This window comes from Hermetia illucens, chromosome 5 (genome assembly GCF_905115235.1).
Source record: "Hermetia illucens chromosome 5, iHerIll2.2.curated.20191125, whole genome shotgun sequence".
NCBI classification, from domain to species: domain Eukaryota; kingdom Metazoa; phylum Arthropoda; class Insecta; order Diptera; family Stratiomyidae; genus Hermetia; species Hermetia illucens.
In genome coordinates this window covers 89,894,671-89,916,999 of record NC_051853.1, presented here as the reverse complement: position 1 = coordinate 89,916,999, position 22,329 = coordinate 89,894,671, and the positions used below count along the sequence as shown (strand labels likewise).

At 42.0% G+C, this 22,329-nt stretch overlaps 1 protein-coding gene across 1 annotated transcript in view; it reads right to left on the bottom strand.

The window, feature by feature from the left end:
- The window catches only part of LOC119658446, a 46,621-nt gene extending 27,142 nt beyond the window's left edge, over positions 1-19,479 (bottom strand). The window contains exon 1 of the mRNA XM_038065850.1: positions 18,795-19,479. Coding sequence (XP_037921778.1) covers positions 18,795-18,875 — 81 coding nt within the window. The 5' untranslated portion in view covers positions 18,876-19,479. The remainder of the gene's footprint in view (positions 1-18,794) is intronic.
- Positions 19,480-22,329: the final 2,850 nt, after the last annotated feature.

The window sequence follows — 22,329 nt, the reverse complement described above, 5'->3', positions numbered from 1 at the left end:
TTGAGAAACCGGCATTTGATTGCGGCTGAACTGGCATAATACTTACAAAAAATGTGGGGGATCAACATCAGCCGATAGGACAGTAAGAAGACATCTAGCTAGAGGGGGCTTAACAGCCCACGGGTCTCCAAAGGGCACAAAATTGCCAGGGGCCCCCCAGGGACCCTAAGCTTGCGGTCAGTTTGTTCGAGGACGATGAAGCATTGGGCTATAGTCGAATCCTCACAAGAAGCCCGAGTATACCGAAGATTTTCAGAGCAATTTACCCCGTTCTGCATCTCAGAGCAACTATTCTTTGGCACCTGATTCCGTATCTTCTGGGAAGGCATGACATTAGGAGCGAAAACGAATTTCGCCAAGTAGCGGCTGCAAATCATGTGGAATAACTTCTTGCAGATGTGTGCGTGCTATTTCCAGGAATCATCGGTAAAAACTTTGATTTCATTGATGATAACGCGTAACCGCACACCGCTGCTATTGTACGCCGCTATTTGGAGGAGATGAATGTACCGATAATGCCATGGCCAGTTTGAAGTCCACAAGTTAGTTCAATCAAGCGTCCTTGGGATGAAATAAAAAAAAAATTGTGGAGTCAATTTGTAATGACTGGTTTGAGATGATCATTATAAATGGCGCTCAACGTGGGTCCCAACATTTCCTAGATTCAGTTCTAAAATTTTCTAAGTTTCAGGTTCCTTGAATCCGTGCAAAATAGCCTGTTGCGGTTTACAACTTCCTAGTATTATATTAGGTTTCACGCCTTTTCCTCAGAAGCCAGTGTTCCTGAGCCTCAATATTCCTTCACACCTTGTAGAGTTTCCTGTCCTATCCTTGGTAATATACCACAAGAGCTAGTCATTTGTTGTATTTGTTTTTGATACTTAATGTCTCGTAGGTGATTGCCTTCCAGAAGTCTCTGGATCAACGGGCTTTTGCAGCTATATGATGAAAGTTATTGCCGTGCGAGCTTCTGAGGAGTGTCCTTCCCTGCCTTTCTTTTAAACGGCTATCTCTTCGTTTCAGTAATTGAAAAATGCAATACTCTTTCTTCTTTGTTGGGATAAAGTGACGGGTAAAATGGATCTTTGTTGGAATACGGAGGTAGTCGGCTATATGCTGTTCCGTTCCGTCCTCAATAATTCATCCTCACTTTGTTCTCCGACTTCAAAGGAGGAAAATTGAATTCTCGCAATCCTTTTTGTTAGCTATTGTCATCTAATACTCTGCGATGGGAGCAACCCGATTATTGTTTTTTCGCAAATAAGCACTGTGGGCAGAAGTTATTCTGCACATAAGTGAAACAATTTTTCAGGTTTTTGACCATCTGAGCGTTTTGCAGGAACTTGATAAAGGAATTGAAAATTTAGGGTTGGAGTCCTCGTTTTTAAGGTTTTGTGCAAAACAAAACCTTATTAAAATCAGTTTACTGTCTGTCTGTCTGTCGGTCACACGCATTTTTCGCGGAAACGGCTAAAGCGATTCACACCAAATTTGGTGGAAACGTGGGAACTGTGATCGCTAACGTATACAGTGAGTTATATCCTTTTAAGTCGAATTTAAGGGGAGGTCCCCACACATGCAAAAGGAGGCGTACATTTTTTTTCACCAAATATAGTCATGTGGGGTATCAAATGAAAGGTCTCGATTAGTACTCTTCGAAGCCGGTATTAATTTTGCCATTTGTTGTAAATGTAGGAGTGCGGAGGGTCGTAAGTGATCATTTCTTTAACGGACCCATTCTCGGATACTACCCAACCCAAAAATCTGGAGGCTACCACTATATGGTGCCTGGGCTTCGAAATACCTTCCATACTGATATCTGTTCAAATAAAGTTAATAAGAGCATATTACTATAATTTTTTAGTAATTGGCTGCAGAACCCCGCTTAAGTTCATCTTAGCCCCACAAAATTGTAATGTAATGTAATGTAGGCTATAACATAGAGCATGATCCTACCGAGTTTGGTGGAAATCGCACTATTACTAACAAAGTTATAATAGGTCAAAGTTGTCGCTTCTTTGCAAATTCAAGAATATGAATGTCAATATCACCCGAAAGTGGATATTCTCACATAATATTATATATGCATATATTACGTGCAAGGTACTAATGGGACAAATGCACACTCAAATATCTTTATATAAGAAATACACAAAACTCCAACTTCTGAATTGTTTTGAATTGATTATAAGTTTTTGTCTACTCTTTTGACTTTTGAGTGTCTATTTTATTTAAGTTTTGGGTAAGCAAAATCGATTCACTGTCTGTCTGTTACTCGCACTTTTCTCCAAAATGGCTGAACTGAATCGAACGACATTTGGTGGACAGATGGAAAATATGGAATCCCACGCGTATAGAGTGACATAAATTTAGGCAGAGTTTAAAGGGGACTCCTCATATATGCAAAGGGGGGGCTTTAAAAACATTTTTCACCGGGTATAGTTGTGTAGGATATCAATAGAAAGGTCTCGGTTAGTACTTTCTTTGAATTGTAAAGTGCGCGAGTAAGGAGTCAAAATGTACACACTTAAGGTGAGAAAGGATTGATTTTCGAAAACTACCCAACCCAAAAATCCAGGGTGGTGCGGCCAGATGAAATATATGCTATTTCGATATCTGTTCAAATAAACTTACTAATGATATATTATCAACTTTTAGAAATTGAATAAAGAACCCCCCCGTTTATTCTGGGAGTACTAAATTTTGAGCCGGCATAGAGGACAGTATCGTGCATTTGCATGTCAAGTTGTCAAAATCCGGCTATTAGTGTCAAAGTTATAGTAGTTCAAACTTATCAATTTTGCGCGAATTAACTGGATCCTAAGCCATGCAAATAAGATGCTGACGTCATAATTAACGAGAGCAATTGACGTTCGAATGAAATATTAAAACTCCATTACTAATAATGTTAAACTCCGAGTGTGAACCGTGAGAAGTTGACTATTATCACAGTGCTTTCCATCAAATGATTTATTTAAATTACTTTCTAAAAAATAGAGGGCGATGAAATTTTTGATTATGTGCACATTGAACTGTCATGTACTCATCGCTCGTCACATAGGGAACCACAAAACCTTTTATACTTGAAGCGTCAAGCTTCCGGTTTCCCGACTTGTTTTTATTCTCTGATCGAGTTAGGAGGTTTTTTTAAGTATATTTGCTTGCCTAACTTTTGAATCAAAATGTCGGAGAGCGAACGCGACCCTGAATTTAATAGAGATGAGGGTCGCGAGGGGCAGTGGGTTGGGTGACGACCAATCGTTAGGTGGCACGAGCGTAAACAGCGCTAGACTTTGGCCACCCTCTAAGACTGCGCCTAACCGCCGACAAACGACACCCAACGGGGAACTTCTAGCATAGCGACCCATATTAGAGAACCATATGATGTAACGCCGGAATCGCCGTCGGTGTCCAATTTAGGAACCAGATTAGCCATTATAAATGAAGAATCGGATGGAAGGTGTGATTCAGCAAATGGGAAGGAACATTCGTTAAAATAAAGGATTGCTTACAGTTTACTTTTGATTTGTTTTTGATTTCGCCAAATTCAATCTAACATGTTATTTATCCAAGATGGATAATAATGGCTAACAATCATCGTTTTAAGCCGATTCGTACAGAAATACGATACTTCTAGGTCACCACTGGAATGAGCTTTCAGTTTAGATCTGTGGTTTTACATAACATTAACACATCAGTAAAAAAAACAAATCAGGAAACCAGAAGCTGGGCGCTTCAGGTAGGAAAGGTTTTGCGTATTTCTTTTATAAAAACATTTGTCCCATTAGTACCTAAAGCGTAATGTATATGCATATATTATATCAGAATATCCACTTACGTATTTGAAGTATTATAACTTTGCTAGTAATAGTGCACCAAACTTGGAAGAATCATGCTCCGTATCATAGCGTAGATTACTGCAAAATTTAACGATTCTAGGATGCACTTAAAGGGGGATTATGCAGTCAATAATTAAAAAATTATCTCGGATCAACGCTATCAGCGAATGGAGAACTGCGTTATGAAGCTGCTTCACGCATTAACAACCTGGATGAAGTGGCGTTCTACAGTTGGTGTTCTTTGTGATCGACGTATCAACGAACGTCTCAAATCTAAAATTTACCGCAATGCCGTTCGTTCTGTCGCTCTCTATGGTTTTGAGAGTTGGTCGACTATAAAAGACAGTGAACGACGTCTTGCGATAATGGAGACGAGGATGTTGCGTTCGACTAATGGCGTGACACGTTTTGATCATATCCGAAATAAGGATATCCGCGATTGATGTGTCATTCGCCAGGATTGGTCTGAGCGTCAAAGTCGATGGTAAGCGATCGAAAGGCATGCCAAAACAACCGTGGCCTGATACGCTGGATGGGGAATTAAAAGGCTCGCGACTACAGAAGGCATTTGATAGAACCAAATGGCAAAACCGATCACGACGAGCCGACCCCGCTTGTCAACGGGGCAAAGGCTAAAGAAAAAAAAGAAAAAAAGAAGATTAACTTTGTTTGGACAGTTATCAGTATGGAAGGAGCCTCCTGATTATTTTCAGATTCTTCGGTTGGATAGGTTTAGGAAATTACCTTTTTCCAGCCCTTCCTCCCTTATGAATTAAATATCAAAACGGAGTTTTGAAAAGTACTAATCGAGTCCTATCATTTGATACCGCGCATGATTATATTTGGTGGAAAAAAAATTTATATCCCCCTTTTACATGTATGGGACCCTCTCTTGAATTCCACGTAGAACGATGTAATTCACTGTATGCATGAGCGTTCAGTTTCCACCTTCCAACCAAATTTGGTGTGAATAGGTGTAACCGTTTCCGAAAAAATTGCGTGTAACAGATAGACAGACATTAACCCGATTTTAATAAAGTTTTATGTAAAACAAAATTTTAATAAGATTAGAGTCTAAAAAACCACCGCTGGCGAAGAGCGCTTCGTAAAAAGAATGTATTTGTGGGATCTGTCCTGAAGTGCGTAATGCTTGGAAAACCATTCTAGAGAACCATCTACTTCCATAAATATTATAATAATAATCGTTGGCGCAACAATCCGACATTACTACCCTGATTTGACTGATATCCGACATCCAGTCACGATAACATATCCCTCTGTCACCAGTGAGATTTGAACCGCGACCTTCCGTACACAAATAGAAGGATTCTATTCTCAACGAAATGACCCGACTTTCGAACATGATTGTGCGTCGTGTTATTGTTGCAACCTGGTTAGTGTTTTTAAATTTTTTTTCATAACTTATAAGGTGACCAAAAAAACTGTAATGAAATTTAACATTCCTTTTGTCGTGTGGTTTGTAGCGTTGGACTTTTTGTTTGTCCTGTGTTATTTGATTAGGGACAACTTTACTGTTTTCATTTACAGATATCGATATTTCTGCAGCCAGTTGCTCCCTTCCTCAGTGCTTACAACCTCCCTTGAGGATTCATTTCGGATTAATGGTAATGGATCTTAATGAAATCACTGAGTGAATGATGCTTCAAAATTCCTCTATAGGAAGGAGGAGTTTCATGTTTGCACTGCTAGCAAGTGAGGAGCATGCAAGATCAATCTTTCGGATGCATCCGTCTCCTGCTCGTATAGGATGGGGAAATATACAAGAAAACCATCTAGGCGACCCATACATTAATCACATGGATCACAAGACATTTACCGACCCTACCCGAAAAGTATACAATGAGATTTCGGGCCGCTTTGCTCCCGGATTTGCTCTTCCTGCATACAGTCTTTTTGCTAGGGATATTTTCATGGTAGGATTTCACTGTGAACACCCTTTTGGGTTTGTAGATGCGAATCTTCATCTTCGTGTGTATACATTTTGACTTTAGAAGGGGAGAACCGAGGACCAAGTTTTATTTGCCAACTTTATTTCTGTCTTCATTTTATCCATTTCATTTCCGTTCTTCAATAACTTAACATATTTCCTGTGTATACATAATTGTCATCATTTTCAAAATTGTATTCACCAATAGTGACATTCGGTCTAGATGGTTTCTTTTTTTCAATGGACAGTAGACAGACTTCCGCTTGGGACTGACCACATAAAAAAATTTCAGATTATTGTGGAATAGTGTGCGAAGTTGAGATCCCCAAGTAACTTGTTCTTCATCAACTTCAAGAAGGCTTTCGACAGCGTCAATATGAAAGATATCTCTGGAAAATTAGTACCGATAACATTTCAGAGGCGTTCGAAATCTAAGGCGAAGTTTGTCACTGTTTCTATCCCCGACAGTATTTTTTTCTCATTATCGGTAACGTTCTCCTTACAGCTTTTTCCGATGGACGCCCTCCACGAATTATGACGCTTTTATTAAAAACGCCTTTGACAAATTCATGGACATTGGTAAAATAGTTGTGAATTTGGAGGACGATGCAAAAGAGTTGTTCGTAGTCGGATGGGTCATCGTATTCTTCCTATCTGTATTTCTGGGTAGACCATTGAAGACGTCGATCAATTTGTTTATACCGTTATTTCTGCAGGTGGAGACACCGAATTCGATATTCCTCGAAGCATTGGCAGTGTTAAATCCGCTTCAGTTTTTTATCTAAAATTTAGAAATGCACTATCATAAAGCTGAGATAGTTTTGCGTTAATATTCTATCTGTGATGGTGTATAATCGGAGCACTTGAAAAGTTCCGCCAGTGCAGCTTTCAGCCTTGAGTAACATCTATTTCATCCATGTCCCGGAGCCCTTTGTTACCGGAGACGTGTTGATTAGAAGGCAGAAATGACAGTAGATAGGCTACAATTTAAGAAATGGCGAAAACTCCAGTGCTGAATATGCCAGCGAAGGAACATACTGGGTGAGGTAGTGGCCACTTGTGTAGAAGGTTACTACGACTTCCATGTCGAAGAGAAGATGATCACTTCTATAGGAAGTGAAGATTTGTGGGGATTGTTTCCATTAGAAAAATTTTCGTCGGTGATCTCAATCTTCAAATGCATCTTTCAAGGAATTTCACCGCGTATTCGCCCAAGACAAATCGATGAGTGAAGTTTTAGACTTTTTATAGAGTTGAGAGAGGAACAGTTTTTAAGGTTTTGTGTAAACACCAAACCTTATTAAAATCGGTTTACTGTCTGTCTGTCTGTCCGTCACACACATTTTTCTCGGAGGCGGTTATAGCAATTGGCACCAAATTTGGTAGAAAGGTGGGAACTGTGAACGCTCACGCATATAGTGAGTTACATCTGTTTACGTCAAATTTAAGGGGCGGTCCCCATACATGCAAAAGGGGGGTGACATTTTTTTTTTATCAAATATAGTCATGTGGGGTATCAAATTAAAGGCCTCGGTTAGTACTTTTCGCAGCTGGTCTTAGTTTTGACATTTGTTGGAAAGGTGGGGAGTACGGGGGGTTGAAAGTGGTCATTTTTTTAACGAACCCATTCTCAGAAACTACCCAACTGAAAAAACTGAAAAAAATCACTTGATTACTTGAAAGTGAAAATTTTCACATAATATATGCATATTTTACGTGCTACATGCTAATGAGACAAATGCACACTCAAATCTCTTTATAAAGGAAATACACAAAACCTTTCATACCTGAAGCGCCCAGCTTCCGGTTTCCCGTTTGTTAGGTAAGGAAGTTCACTAGGGAATACGAAAAGTATAGATTCTTAACGGCAGGTTTTTGATATCGTAAAACATTTTCGGTGTCGTCTCCAATTTTCCTCTAAGAACAATTGTTTGGCATTTCCCGAGTTGATGGCCAGTTTTCATTTGGTGTAGTATTATTAGAGTTCAGCTAAATTTAAATTAAGAGGAGCTACCTCGCGTATTGCCTTTTGTGATGGCGCAAAGGCGAGGCATTGGCATATTTAGCACTTTCAATGGTTTGGGTGTAATTTTTTGGCAATGAGAGGGCAGCTGATACTGGAATTTCAGTTGGAATTGACATTCTTCTTAAAAGCTAAACATTAGCTTGCAGGAGTGCGAGTGTTAGTGGAGGATATTGATAACATAACTACTGAATCCAATTCGACAAACGAACTAAATAATAATCGTTGGCGCAACAATCCATATTGGATCAGGGCCTTGAAGTGTGTTAGAGCACTTCATTCAAGATCGTAAGGGTATACTACAGTACACTGTAGGAGCCAATGTGGTCAGCATTGTCCTCGCCCGAGATTATTACCCTGATTTGACTCAGGTACTCATTCATAGCTGAGCCGACTGGTATCCGACGTCAAATCACGATACAGACTATACGACATAATGAAAAGCGACAATCGTTTCGCGAGAAGGCAAAATATAATTGTAAATTAAAAGGGCGTAATCAGATGGATACATATTTAAACAAATAAAGTCAGATTTCTGCAAGAAAATGCTTAAACCAAATTCCTAGATGTCCAACCTTAAATAGACTGAACTGTCATTCCAATCGTCATTTAGTTAGGACGAAATATTGATGTCGATGAATTGTTATTATTGATTTGAGACAGCTTTCGACAGTACCAACATGATGTAAATATAGAACGCTTTATACGAATGAAGTATACCAAAGCGCAAAAAGTCACGTGTTGCACCGAGGTAAAATATAAGAGGTATTCAAAGTCCATATCGAAATCAAAATTCATTAGGCTACCTACCAAGATGTGAAGGATCATTGTTATCATTCATCAAACATCTTGATTATGCTGAGGACATCTGCTTGTTCTGTCACCGAATTATGACCGATCAGTAAAACTAAGGTTCTTAGCCTAACGTGGCATCGCATATTTTCCATCTGCTTTCGAAGACCTTGTTCCTTATGGCTTGATATCACAGAACGTTAAAATGACATGACTATTTTGTCCAAAGTCTGTAGGGCGGATACCACTACTACTCGAGGGTTCAAGTTTTCGTCAAGTTTTGTTTAAGACGAGTGTACTGTGGCCTGACATAATTTCGCACTAAGAGCTACACGGAATTTACGACTCTCCAATGGTGCTCGACGGTCGCTAAACGATAGTTTGCTATTTCATTCAAAAATCTGGAAATACGAATACCACTGTTACTTGTATGACCGTCAGGCCTTGTGTGTGACGGCTGTACTGTTGTCTGAACCAATATCAAACTAAGAGTTACGCCCTCGTTGCATGATCATCGAGTTCGCTGACATGAAACATGAGTCGTAGAATAGTGGAGGTAAGTGTAGACTTTTCAGGAAGTCCTGGAAGCATCAGAAACTCATTGCCAGAAATTTGTAATGACATTCCTTGAAATGAATATAAGGGACACGATGAACATATGAAGGTACGTAGTTCAGTAGAATATCTCGGAAGACACTGCAGAGAAAAGCCATTGGAAAACCGAGGAAGTGTTTAGTGGACCCCGTCGTTGTGGAAAAAAACTCTTGGAATAGAATATTATGGCCAGTACTTAATTCGACTTGTCCCATTATTGGTGGAGACGTGAGTATAATCATTATTTCACATTCGCATTGTCTTTATGAAATCTCAGTAAATTACTGAAACTAAAATTCGGTAAAGTTCAATTTTTGAAATTCAGTTCAGTTGCATCTTTCTGGGAAATAAATCAATTAAAAGAATATGCTATAGCATGAGTTCCTGTAGGACATTCCCAAAGGAAGCGGGGGGTCTAAAAATTGGTGTCTTTACCATATTAAATTCATAGTTTTGATTAGTGCCCAAGGCTTAGTTTGGGCGATGCTTGGGAAAGAAAGCAGTGATAGGTAGGGTAGGTAGTACGGCCTTAAAGCGAGGCGAGGTTAACTCTCAGAAATCAAGACGTTTCTGTCTGAGTCTCAAAAAAATTTAATTTCGATGTCTCCTCAAGTGTAGTTTGCAATTGTATATTACTATATTTTGAAAATTAACTCGAAAACTCCGGTATATCTCTTTTTAAGAGTAATAAATTCTGCAGCAATACAAACCACGATAGAAGAATGTTTTCTGCAAACCGCAATACTAAGACTTCCATCCACGTTCAGTTCGGTCTGCCAGTTACGTCGGAAGAGCCCGCAGTGTACACGCCGCAACTTGAACTGAAAGCACCATCCACTTACCGGTAAGCCTAGCGGCCCTTCAATTATGGACGTGGGAGGCGGTCAGACCCAAATTTGAAATATTTTTGTGTGTGAGCATTTAAAAAAAATGTTTACCAGCGATGAAAATGCCCATAAAATTCTCGCTCACAGCCTAGACAAACATGCCCTGGCCGGTCGGCCGAATCATTTGTCATTCGATCACCGGCGGCCTGAAGAGTCCAAACTTACAGACCAGCCGCATCCCATTCACACTCCGGCCGTCAGTCAATTGCAGATTGTTCAGGGGTAACTGACAGGCCGAACTGAACGTGGATGGCTGCTTTTAGTAGCAAATGAATGAATGCACTCTGAGACATAATTGTGATTATCACTGGCTTCCTCCCTATCACCAAAGTTAAATATTTCCCTCACTGTGGATTTCATTTTAAAGATTCATTCATAAAACAGTTTCAGAAGTACCAATTACGTACCTAGTTACATAATATTACATTAAATTAACGGTACAATTTCTGGAAAAACTTGGAAAGCTGAGCTCTAGGTTAGTAGAAGGAAAAACCCGATACTCGTCTAATTACCCAAGTTATGAATTGTATGCATGGATTTTTTATTATTGGTGGTAAAAATGTTCAGATTGGAGTTTAATTATCCACAAGCTATGGTTTCTTTTTTCATCACGTTTCGCCTTTTGTTGACCCTTATCAAAGTTCGTATTATTATCGTGTATAGGATATAAAATTTTGATGTGAACAATTTGTTATTGTTATCGAAAAGTCATTTTTTTTGGGAACGAATCTACGGTCATTCATGAAAGTAATATCAGCTACAATGATAAAACTAATGGAATTTGAGTGGGAAGCATTTAATATCTACTTCTAGCCACACCATAAACTAATCATCAATAAAATCGAATGGGGATTTAGTATATTATCCAGTAAACCATCAACGATTGGCAGGAAAGAGTAAATATTGACATAATACCACTAAATAGTAATTACATTAAAAATAATTGATGGTAACAAGTGGGAGTTCGAAAGTTGAAAGAAAATGGCAGTAATTAATTGGGGGGTTGTAATGAAGGTGTTACGTTTTCAATAGAAGTTTTATTTTGGGAATATGAAAATGAAAACATGAAACGTTTAACGTGTAGATGAATACTGGGGCCGAGAAGGTGTCAACTTGATAGAGCATTTTTATATTTTTGTTGAAAACAAAACCTTATTAAAATCGATTCACTGTCTATCACACGCACTTTTCTCAGAAACGCCTACACCTATTGTCATGAAATTTGATAGAAAGGTTGACACTAGGAAACCCCTACATGCGGTGAATTAAAATGTTTTTGTTCAGCATAGGAGCTTCAGGCAGTTTCTTATTGTTTAGGCATATTAACTTTTATCTCTTCAGTGAATTTAACCAGATTCTCATCCTTCACTTAAATGACACGATTTTCAAACTTGGAGAACTGAACTTTTGCATATTTTAATACAGGCGACTTCCAGTTTTGTCCAGGGCAGAGGCAACCCATTAGACATGGCTACTGGTTGTTGTTTACCGGTGGAACAGAAACAGAGAAAGGAAATTTCCTTCTAATTGATCCGGTCCGCACATCAAGTAGATGCCGGACTCAGAAATTCCTCATATCCCTAGAGACATTGTAATAGTTTTTTTTATGTAATATAGAACTAACATATTCAAGGATTGTACACCATTAAAAACCTCTCAAATTTCAATGAAGCATAAAATCTGGGGAACGCTTGGTGAATCACCAGGAACAGCTTTGCCAAACCCTATCTATACCTCAATGTGGTGTGTCTGAACCTACTTTGCACAAGTGCCGGACATTGTCTAAGAACATGTGTGGAAGTTTCAGCGCTCCCCTCACAGAATCTACAGACAGTGCCCGTAAATATCAATAGCTTCCCCAGGTGATAGTTTAGCCTGCAGTCACCAGTGAGCATTTCCACTATGCTCTGGAGGCTCTTCTTGCTATGAACCCATTTCCGACTCCACATCAATGGTTCTAGCCCGAATAGCGGCGTTGCTGCTCCTTCTGACCCAATGTGGCATGAAATCCCGAGTATCCAAAACTTATTGAGCTAGCCAAGCGTGTTCAGTCTGTTAAGGCATTTCCATATCAGTTTGGAGTTTACCCAAGCCAGAGAGGTAATCGTTGACTTTACTATTGCAGTGTATATCCAAAGCACCATTCTCTGGCTGTATCTCCAGGCTTTCGGACATATATTTTCAAAATGTGTCTCCCAGAGTAATTTTTGGTTTTGTGTGACTCCCAAATATTTGACCTCTGTTTCTCGTTTTACTCCCATGTCATGTAATCTAATGGCTCTCAAGTGGATGGTACTATATTGGTCTTAGCACGATTTATGCTTAGCTCTGCCTTCTTGCACCAGTTACTAGTGATTCACACTCCGATTTGAATTCTGTCACATAGGGTATCCTCATATTTACCTCTACAGATTAAAACAATATAATCAGCATAACCCTGGACCTCTACTCCAGTGTTTACTAGCTCTCCATGTCCCATATTAATGATAAATACACGATCTTGTTGACAACCTTGAGTAGCGTTGACGACAATAGAATTTGCATCTGTCGGGGCCAGGTAGGCTGAAAAGTTCGTAGGCTAACATAGAACATTTTTTTTTTTTGATGAAATTTGGTTTGAGGGTGATTTAACCATTATAGCGGTTATACATCTTTTTCTTTCTCTTCAGCCTTTGCTCCATTCACAAGCGGAGCCGTCGTGATTGGTTCGTCATTTGATTCTATCAAATGCCTGATCTGGATGCAATCTCGAGGCTTTTAAATCCCCATCCAGCGTATCAACCCACCGTTGTTTCAGCCGGCCTTTTGGTCGTTTACCATCGACTTCGATGTTCACACCAATCTTGGCAAGCGAATTGTCCATACCATCGAAGACGCCTCTCTCGCAGTTTTTCGACGATCAAAGCAACCCCATATCGATCGCGGATATCCTCATTTCGGATGTGATCAAAACGTGTCACTCCACTAATCCAACGGAACATCTTAGCCTCCATTACCGCCAGATGCCGTTCATTGTCTTTTATAGTCGGCCAGCACTCAGAACCAAAGATAGGGACAGAACGGACGACATTGCGGTAAATTTTAGATTTGAGACGTTCGTTGATACGGGTAACCAAGCATCGTGTATTGCATCAGTAGTTCCGCAGTTCTTGACAAGTCCGGCAACCGTATTTGCAAATCCACTATCTTCTCATAAGACAACGACATTTTACCTGAAGACCTATGAGACCATCGCACCTCAGCATCACTTACAAAAACGGTACTTTGCTTACTGACTGACGAGCCGCGACGACTAGATGGCGAAAGTATTTCGAGTAGATTTCAACTGAAGAATTTGTTCATTCTCCACCTCCACAGTCTTTACCAACATTTGGAGCAGTTCCACCTGTTAGCGCAACTGAAGTCGAGAAAGCAGTCAGACGAATGGAATCGGGGGAAGCCACAGGACCTGACGACATCGAAAGCGATGAGCTGGAACGCAACACTGTGGCTCAGTGAATTCTTTAATCGGGTTATTAAGGTACCACACCATCTAACTGGCAAGAAGATACCACATTCCCAATATGGAAAAAGAAAAGTAGTCCAGCAGAATGTTCAAATTACCGTCCGATCCGGTTTCTTTCCCTTACCATGAAGATTTTTGAACGCATTCTTGACAACCGTATTATTGCGCTTTACTATTTCCACTATCAAATGTAGGAAGATGAGACAATTGTTTGATGAACCATGTATTCATAAGTACAAGGTCATGGGTGTCCGCAAAATCGATTATACGCTCGCCACCCTCATTGCACGCTCCAAACCCCCTTTCCTCATGGCACTGGTTACCGTCTGCCTTTTCACCCACATGACCATTGAGGTCGCCGGCAATGATGATATAGTCGTCAGCAGGCACGTGACAAGTCTTTTCATCGAGAAGTTGCCAGAAGGCATCTTTCTCGGTATCAGGTCAATCTGTCTATGGTGCGTACGCGGTGAAGTATTCACTTCTTCACCGCGTACGCGATCAGCTGACATAATGATGAGCTTTATCAGCCGATTACCAAATCATTCGTCTTCTTTAATGACATCACGGAAACCCTCTGAGATGGCAATGCCAGCACCATATTCAGTGTGTGGGCTACCAAATAAATACCGAAATAGAGAAATTTATAGCCCTTTTTACCGCGTTCGTGTTCTATGTCGCAGCTTTTGGCAGCAGACCATCGGGTTTCTTGCAGAGCGTAGATATCAATGCGCCTTTTCCGGAGGACTCTTGGGAGTTCCTCGACCTTTCCGGTTAGAGTGGCAACATTTAGCGTGCAGACACGTGTTTCTTTTGCCCGGACTGATTTACTTACGTTCTGACGCCCTCCATGTATCAAGAACCCTTACCCATTTCTCGACAGGACCGGATCCCGTCTTGCTACGTCGACTGAGGTGGACGCCCTAGTAGCGAGGCTTGTTATTAGATCCGATCATGTCGTTTCTAACGACATTGGGTGTATTTTCTTGGTCAGCTTGCCGCAGGATTTGTTACCAAGAGAGATCAGGTAGGATTTAACATAGTGGAATAACTCCAACTATACCTCTCTTTCTTTCCTTGATCTGAGCATTTTATTTTTGTTTTACTGAGGATAGTACAAAGTACGTTATCTCAAACCCTCCTTTACCTGGGCTTGTGACCGGCAAGCTATGTTAATAGCGGTTATACAATTTTTATAGTGCGATTTGTCTTTAGCTTCAAAATAGGTCTCAGTTTCGGCGATTACAGGCGAATATCTTTCCAGCAACCATTCTCTTGATGTCTGAAAACAGGAAAAAGTCGCTGGGGGCCAAATCTGGCGGATACGGTAGATGTGGAAGCAATTCGAAACCCAATTCATGCAATTCCTCACGGTTTTCATTGATTTGTGTCACGGTGCAGTCACACAGCATTTTCTTTTTCTTCAAATGGGCCCATTTTTCCAAGATAGTCGATGAATATTATACCATACGCATGCTGATACCATAGCCTTTCCAGCCGACTGTTGCGACTTTACACGCTTTGGAGGCGGTTCTCCACGTTCCGTCCGCTCAGATGACGATCGTTTTGATTCTGGTGTGATATAATAGAGCCATATTTCGTCCATAGTCACTCGTCGACGCATAAATTCGGGGTTTTTTTTTATGGAGGAAGAGTTTCAAACACTGTTCAGAACCTTCAAGTCGTTGTTGCTTTTGGTCGATTATGAGCTCGCGTGACACTAATTACGAACATTCATACATGATATGTCCAACACATTCTTTGATATTTTTAGAGATTAATTATTTTGTGGACTTTTTTGATGTTTTCGTCGGTAACAATCTCTTTGGGGCATCAGCTGCGTGTATCGCCCTCGGTGCTCATTTCGCTTCGTTTAAACTTAGCAAACCACTTCTCTACGGTTTATTTTCCTGGTGCAAAGCCCGAAAAATGTTTATTAAGTCAAGCCTTGGGTTCAACAATATGTTTTACTAACAACAATGTTTTATTAATACACGAAATTCCTTTTTATCCATTTTTTTTCAAACTAACAAACGTTGCTTCACTCAAAATGCTCTATCGCACAAACGAATAATCCGCAGCTGTTAAATTTGTATGCGTGTCTTTTGATGGTTATGGTCTTCTGTTAAAAACTGATTGATTATTTCAAAAGTAATAAGTAACAAACACTAAACCATACGCATTCACGTACATAAGATTCGAATTTCGCGGTCCGTGACATCAAATGAAGTGAAGGATTGATATAACAATATAAGGTATATAACAATGATAAGGTATATTTACAGGGTCGCAATTCGCCCCATAATGGGGTATAGCGCGTCAACCATGCTTTCGCGCTATCGTTCACGGTTTGCTGAAATGCACTTCAACTCTCCCCAGTACTTCCCGAGACTGTTCTGCCCCAAATGCTCCTGACGTGACCCATACCTTCCCTATCGCGGGAGAGTGGGTTTACTGCATGACGTACCCAGCAATGGAATTGTCCGCTTTCCATAATCTGTAACTTATCCATTGCCGCTCCAGCGTTCTGCTCAACTGGTCGAAGACGTAATTTCGCAGAAAAAAAAGAATATTCAATAAAATATTAAACACGTACACAAATTATAACCTCATTACAAATTCGTCGCCTGCCCAGGAAGATATCGAGGCGCGGCAAACCTTCCATGTATTGGTGGACAGTGGAAATCGCAGAGCTCCGGAAGGAGTGTCACAGGCTCCACCGTTTAACACAACGTCTAGGCGACCGGGATGAGGCATGTACCATAATGACGGAGTACAAATCAACCAAAAGGAGACTCCGCAGCGCAATAAATAAGAGCAAAGTTCGTTGCTGGTAAGATCTGGTCCACGAGGTGATTGGGGATCCATGGAGACTCGGTTACAAACTGGTAACCCGCAAAATCGGGGCTCCGCGGAAACCCTGTTCGCTTAAGGCCGAGCAGATGGACCGCATTGTAAGGGCACTCTTCTCTGCGCACCCCGTATGGGATGATGACGCCGGCGCGGAGAGCGCAGAGGACTGTCCACTTTTCTCTATAAAAGAGTTAGAACAGGCAGTCCTCTCTATGAAAAACAAAAAGGCGCCACGACCCGATGGTATTCCAGCAGAGGTATACAAACTGGTATTCCAACATCGACCAGACCTACTGCGCGACGCATTCAACGCTTGCCTGAAAGACGGCATTTTCCCTGCTCGTTGGAAGGTTGCGAGGCTTGCGCTGATCCATAAAGGGAAAGGCGGATGAGCTGTTTTGGGCAAATTAAAGCAGCGGCGAACAACTGGAGTTTCGGCGTTAAGTAGGCTAATGGCAAACATTGGGGGTCCTACGTCTAGCAGGCGACGTCTCCTGATGAGTTCAACGAAGTCTGTCCTGCTCTTAACAAGGAGGTATATTGTAAACGCCTCGCGCAAGTATAGAGACGGGGACCTTTGCGGGTGGCGTCTGCGTACCGCACTGTCTCTGAACCGGCCGTGATTGTGACCGCGGGAGTGATCCCCGTTGCCTTTCTTGCTAAGTGACGCGCCATATACAAGCGCAATGGAGATGAGCCAAGGGAGGTGGTTGCTCGCGAAGAACGGCAACACTCTAGCCGAGTGGCAGCTCTCGTGGCAAAATAAACTAGAGGCGGATGGACTGCGCGGCTCATCGGCAACTTATGTACGTGGCTGAATCGGAAGCATGGTGAGACTGACTATTTCCTTACCCAATTTTTAAGTGGGCATGGAAGTTGTCAGTCTTACGTGCACAAGATTGGAAAGGCGCGATCTCCGTATTGTGTGTTTTGCAATGGAGTTGTGGACGACGCCCACCACACTTTTTTTTCTTGTGGAAGGTGGGATGGGGTTCGCCAGCAGCTCTATTTAAACACAGGGGATCTCTCTCCAGACAACATTGTCGAAGAGTTGCTGAGGCCTGCTGACAGGTGGAGCCGTGTTGCCCATTACGTCCGGGCCCTTCTCGTTGCTAAGAAGATAGAACTCGACCGGTGGAGGAGTCAGATGGCAGGGGGTTCCTGAACTGACTGTTCCCTTCCTCCTGTCCCCTCCTGTTGGTGAAAGGAATTCCCTGAGTAGAAGGCTCCGCAAAGCGGGAGAGTTCGGGGACTAGCCTGAAGTAATGTGAGAAACGGTTCCAAGCTAGCTTTCTGACGATGGGGAGGTGTTTAGTTGGTAGGTAGTCCGACGACGTACTGAACCGGGATTCCAACACTGTGTGCGTAAATGCATTCACCTACCCTACCCCAAAGGAAAAAAAAATTTACCAATTCCTCAGTCCCTTGACCATGAGAATTATCAGGATTCTACTGTATTTCCACGTTTTCTTTTTTAAATTTATTAAATAGTTTTTTTTTTGCGCTGGCCTGATGCATCTACTTTTGACCTTTATTATTCTAAGCAATATTTTTCAATTTTCGACAAAATTGATTAATATTTGCTGGGTATGTGTACAGTAGAATCCCGATAATTCGTATGGTCGAGGGACTGATGAATTGGTACGAATTTTCGGGAACACAAAATAAAGAAAAGTAACTCTGGGGATCGGCAAATCTGTGCGAATCAGCTGAACTACGAATGATCGATGTACGTACATATTATCGGGATTCCACTGTATTTATTCTGTTCTGTATGTCCTGAGGTGCTGCTGCTATCAGCGCTTCCAACCTTGCTGGCAGAAACGCGATCCCGGTTTCTAACTTATCATTTTGTGAACACTCTCCACAAATTGAATTATCATAATTTTTTTCAAATGTGTTGAAATCTATGTTTATGATTGCGCCTATCACTTATCAGCCAATTTTCGTTCCCAATATCAAAATGTCAGGGGTCACCTTTGCTACTGACCACGACCAAGTATCAGATATTCTAGCGTTCCTGCTGCGCAAAACAGATTTCCTGAGCTAACTGGGTGTCGTGCGACCAGAAAGGTGACCAAAAACTTTTTCACGGTTGGCAATGCTACGCAGAAAGCAAACAAGCATGCAAAAAGCTTGACAAAAACAAGAAGTCTTGGAACGGGTGCTGCATAAAAAGGCAAGGTGTCGATCCCCAGTCGCATGGCACGGCATAGGCGTGGATCGCGGCCGGGCCGGAGCGCGGGTGGAGCGACTTGGAGCAAACCAGGACGATGGGTCAACGCTTGGAAGACGGAATGGTAATTAGCGGCGGCGGTGGTTGTAAGGCTGAAATGAGAATCGCCTGCCCTACCTTTTTCATGCGGTTCAACGAGAAGCCCGTCTGGCTGGGAACGTTCAGATTTCCCGATAGGACTGGTATTTCAACATCCATTTTGCATAGGCCGCCGTCTGCGGGTCGCTCCGCGTTCTATAAATGTCACAGCACTTTTCCTAAGATCACTTGCGGTGCCTTTCCACTGCACGACTCCGAGACACCACATCGAAGTATCTTTGATTCTGCGGCTATCAGGCTCGGAACTATCTGGTTGGAATGCAGGACGCAGGACACAGGGCACACGGGGCAGGGCGGGAACTCACAATGCATGCATCGCGATCACATATGCAAGACCACTTCACATGGGAAATATTTCCATTGACACACACGACATTTTCGTCGCCTCTAAATTGCTCTTTATCGTAATCACACCCGTACTGAATGTAAACGCGACGGCCCAGCAGCCACTTTGTTCACCACTCGCCCGGACGGTCGCTCGTCTTATCACAAAAGACTCTTCCTCGACGGCCGCTGCTCATCCACCGAGACGGATTATGGATTCCTGACGTGGTCAAATTCTTCTCGTCCTTACACGGAAACACACGCACGGACGGGACGAGACAAAACAACCGCGAAAGCAGCAAAAACCCGTATCTTCTAGATGGGCCTCGCTGTAATGACGCGATCGCCGCCAAGCTGAACTTCTTGAGGAACAACGAGACTTCGGCCTGCTTCGACTGAGCTCAACTTGTCTCGCTTTTTCTTATAACGCTCTAAGCAGCTCAGCTTGTCTCGGAGCAGACTTGATATTGGGAACAGTGTCTTCGACAAATATTTGAACGGTAAGTTTAGTCTCAACTACTAAGCATAGTATAGACTTGCATTACGTTAATTGGACGACATTCTTTGGGAGACGTTAAGCAGAAAATTTGATTGCGTATATTACTGAGGAAAATCTTTAAATTAGGAAAAGAAGGTCAGCAACTGTTAAGGCGTTTTAGCCGCTAGTGAACAGCTCTTCGTAGGAAGAATTGCGGACATTCAGGAGGATCTGAAGGCGATCGTATTCCATACTTTTATTAGAATGCTATTTTCCGATTGACTTTTAAAGTAACGTAAAATACTACAATTGACACAAAGAAATTTATAAGTAACCGTTCATACAGGTAGTTTTCCTTTTTAATTTAGTAAGAAAACCCGGTAACTCTAGAATGTAATCCCTTTTTTAATTTGGGGAAACCCCAAATTGCACTGCTTACAAAGAATGTCAGGCTGAATTCTAATTCAGCCAAAATTGACATTCAGCATACGTGTTTGAAATTCAAATTTTTAAATGTACCCTTGTCCTCTATAGGTGAATTCGTGCAGGCCGTGCTTTTTGTGTTTGTGATCAATCATGTTGGATTTTCATCGGAAAAATGTGTGTTTTAAACAGTTTTCAACTAACTAATCGCGCGTTTTATGTAAAAATCATAATAAGCAGAAATAAACTATGTTGGTTATAATGAAATGAAAGGAATTCACTTTTTAACACGTTCACTGCGGGTTCGAAGCAAATTAACTTTTTCATCAGCCTAACCAATTTTTTTGCGAATAAGCCTTCTTTAGAGTTGAAATGACATTGTTTTACATTTATTAATTATGTTCGAATGGAGTAAAATAATTAATGAACGTCACGCTATCGTCCGCCGCCCCGGAGAACAGTATTATGCGGCCAAACCCGCAACACTTGATATTTAGTATCTGATTCCATAACGTACAGTTACTGAACCAAGTTATTATTTAGAAATGTGAAGGAAAACCTGGTCAACCCCGTGGTCAATTGATCCTTCTCGGAGCTTAGAGAGGACAGAACTAAACCTTTTAGAGGGCTTGCAAGGCAGGGGCCTTGGGTAAAGTAAATATGACCTGGATGTCACCGAGTCGTTCGCCGCAGTGAACGTCTTAAGGTTTTGTTTGCAAAACGAAACTTTATTAAAATCGGTTCAATGTCTGTCTGTCTGTCTTTTTTTTTTAGTAGGTGGAAATCTTCAAAAGACTCTGGCTTGGGCACGCCAGAGTGTGGGATTTTTACCCACTAAAATCACATTCGACTCCCCTCCCTTCCCTGTAGAAGAAGTTTCCTCTAGGTTTTTCCTTTCTTCCACGAACCAAGGACATTGGAAGAGTACGTTCGCTGGGTCCTCTGGGACCCCGTCACAGATTGGATTTAAACCTATACAGGTATTGACGGTTTCCTCCATGGCCGGTGAGAAACTGGGTGAGATTATAATTGATCTCCCCTTGCTTCCTCTTCAGCCACTCTCCGATGGAAGGGATCAACCTGTAAGTCCAACGACCCTTTTCTGACCGGTCCCATCGCTGTTGCCATGTGCTTAGAGATCTCTCCCTTTCGGCTTTTTTCACCTGAGATAAGGGAGAGATGGACCTGGTGTTATAAATGTTCATCATTTCGGTTGCCAGGATGTCAATCGGCATCATTCCCGAGATGACGAACGCTGCATCGTCTGAGACGGTCCTGAAGGCAGAACACACCCTTAAGGCTGTTCTTCTCTAAACCGTACTCAGTTTATGTGTATTGCTCAAAAGCTGCAGTGCTTTTCCCCAAACTGGGACTGCATACACCATGATAGAGCTCACCACCCTGGCTATGAGCAGCCTGCAAGTATGCCGCGGGCCTCCTACGTTCGGCATCTTTGCCATTGCCATACTCGTGGCGGATGCTCTTTTACAATTATGCTCTATGTGCTGCTTAAAATTCTGTCCTCCGTCTATCATCACCTCCAAGTATTTGATGGCCGGCTTGGAAGTGATGATACGATTCCCGATTCTAATGCAAGTGTAAATTCTTTTGTGGCGCTTAGTGATGAGGACCGCTTCCTTAGCTTCACTTGAGAACACCAATTGTCGCCAGAGACTTTCGTATAAGGTTCCAATTGGCCGAGTTAAATGCATTCCTCACATCCAGGGTGACCGCCACGCAATATTTGCTGGTACAACCCCTTCCGTGAATTGCATTTTCGGCCAAGCCAGCAACCATTCTGATGGCATCAATGGTTGATCTGGCTTTACGGAACCCATACTGCCTATCTGAAAGACCCCCTTGGCTCTCGACGACTGGGAGTAATATATTATAAATAACCCGCGACCACATTTTCATCATAGTGTCTAGAAGACATATGGGTCTATAGGAGGACGGTTCCCCTGGAGGTTTGCCAGCCTTAGGCAGCAGCACCAGCTTCTGCCGCTTCCATGGTGCAGGAAAGATACCCTCCGACATGCACGTTTCGAACAGCTCCGCGAACATATCCGGTCTAAATTTGACGGCAAGTTTGAGGGTCTTATTCAGTATGCCGTCAAGACCCGGGGCTTCACTGTCGCCTATTCGACTGCAGATTTCCAGTGATTTCGGTGGAATCGGCGTCTCATTCAGGGGCCGCTGGAAAGTGTCAGCACCCCCCTCTTGTTGGAGAAATAACCCCTGGCTAATTTTCAACAAGAGTATAGGGCACGTGATCTGCGAAGAGGATCGGCCTTTGAATCGTCCTGTCACGATTTTATAGGCGCTACT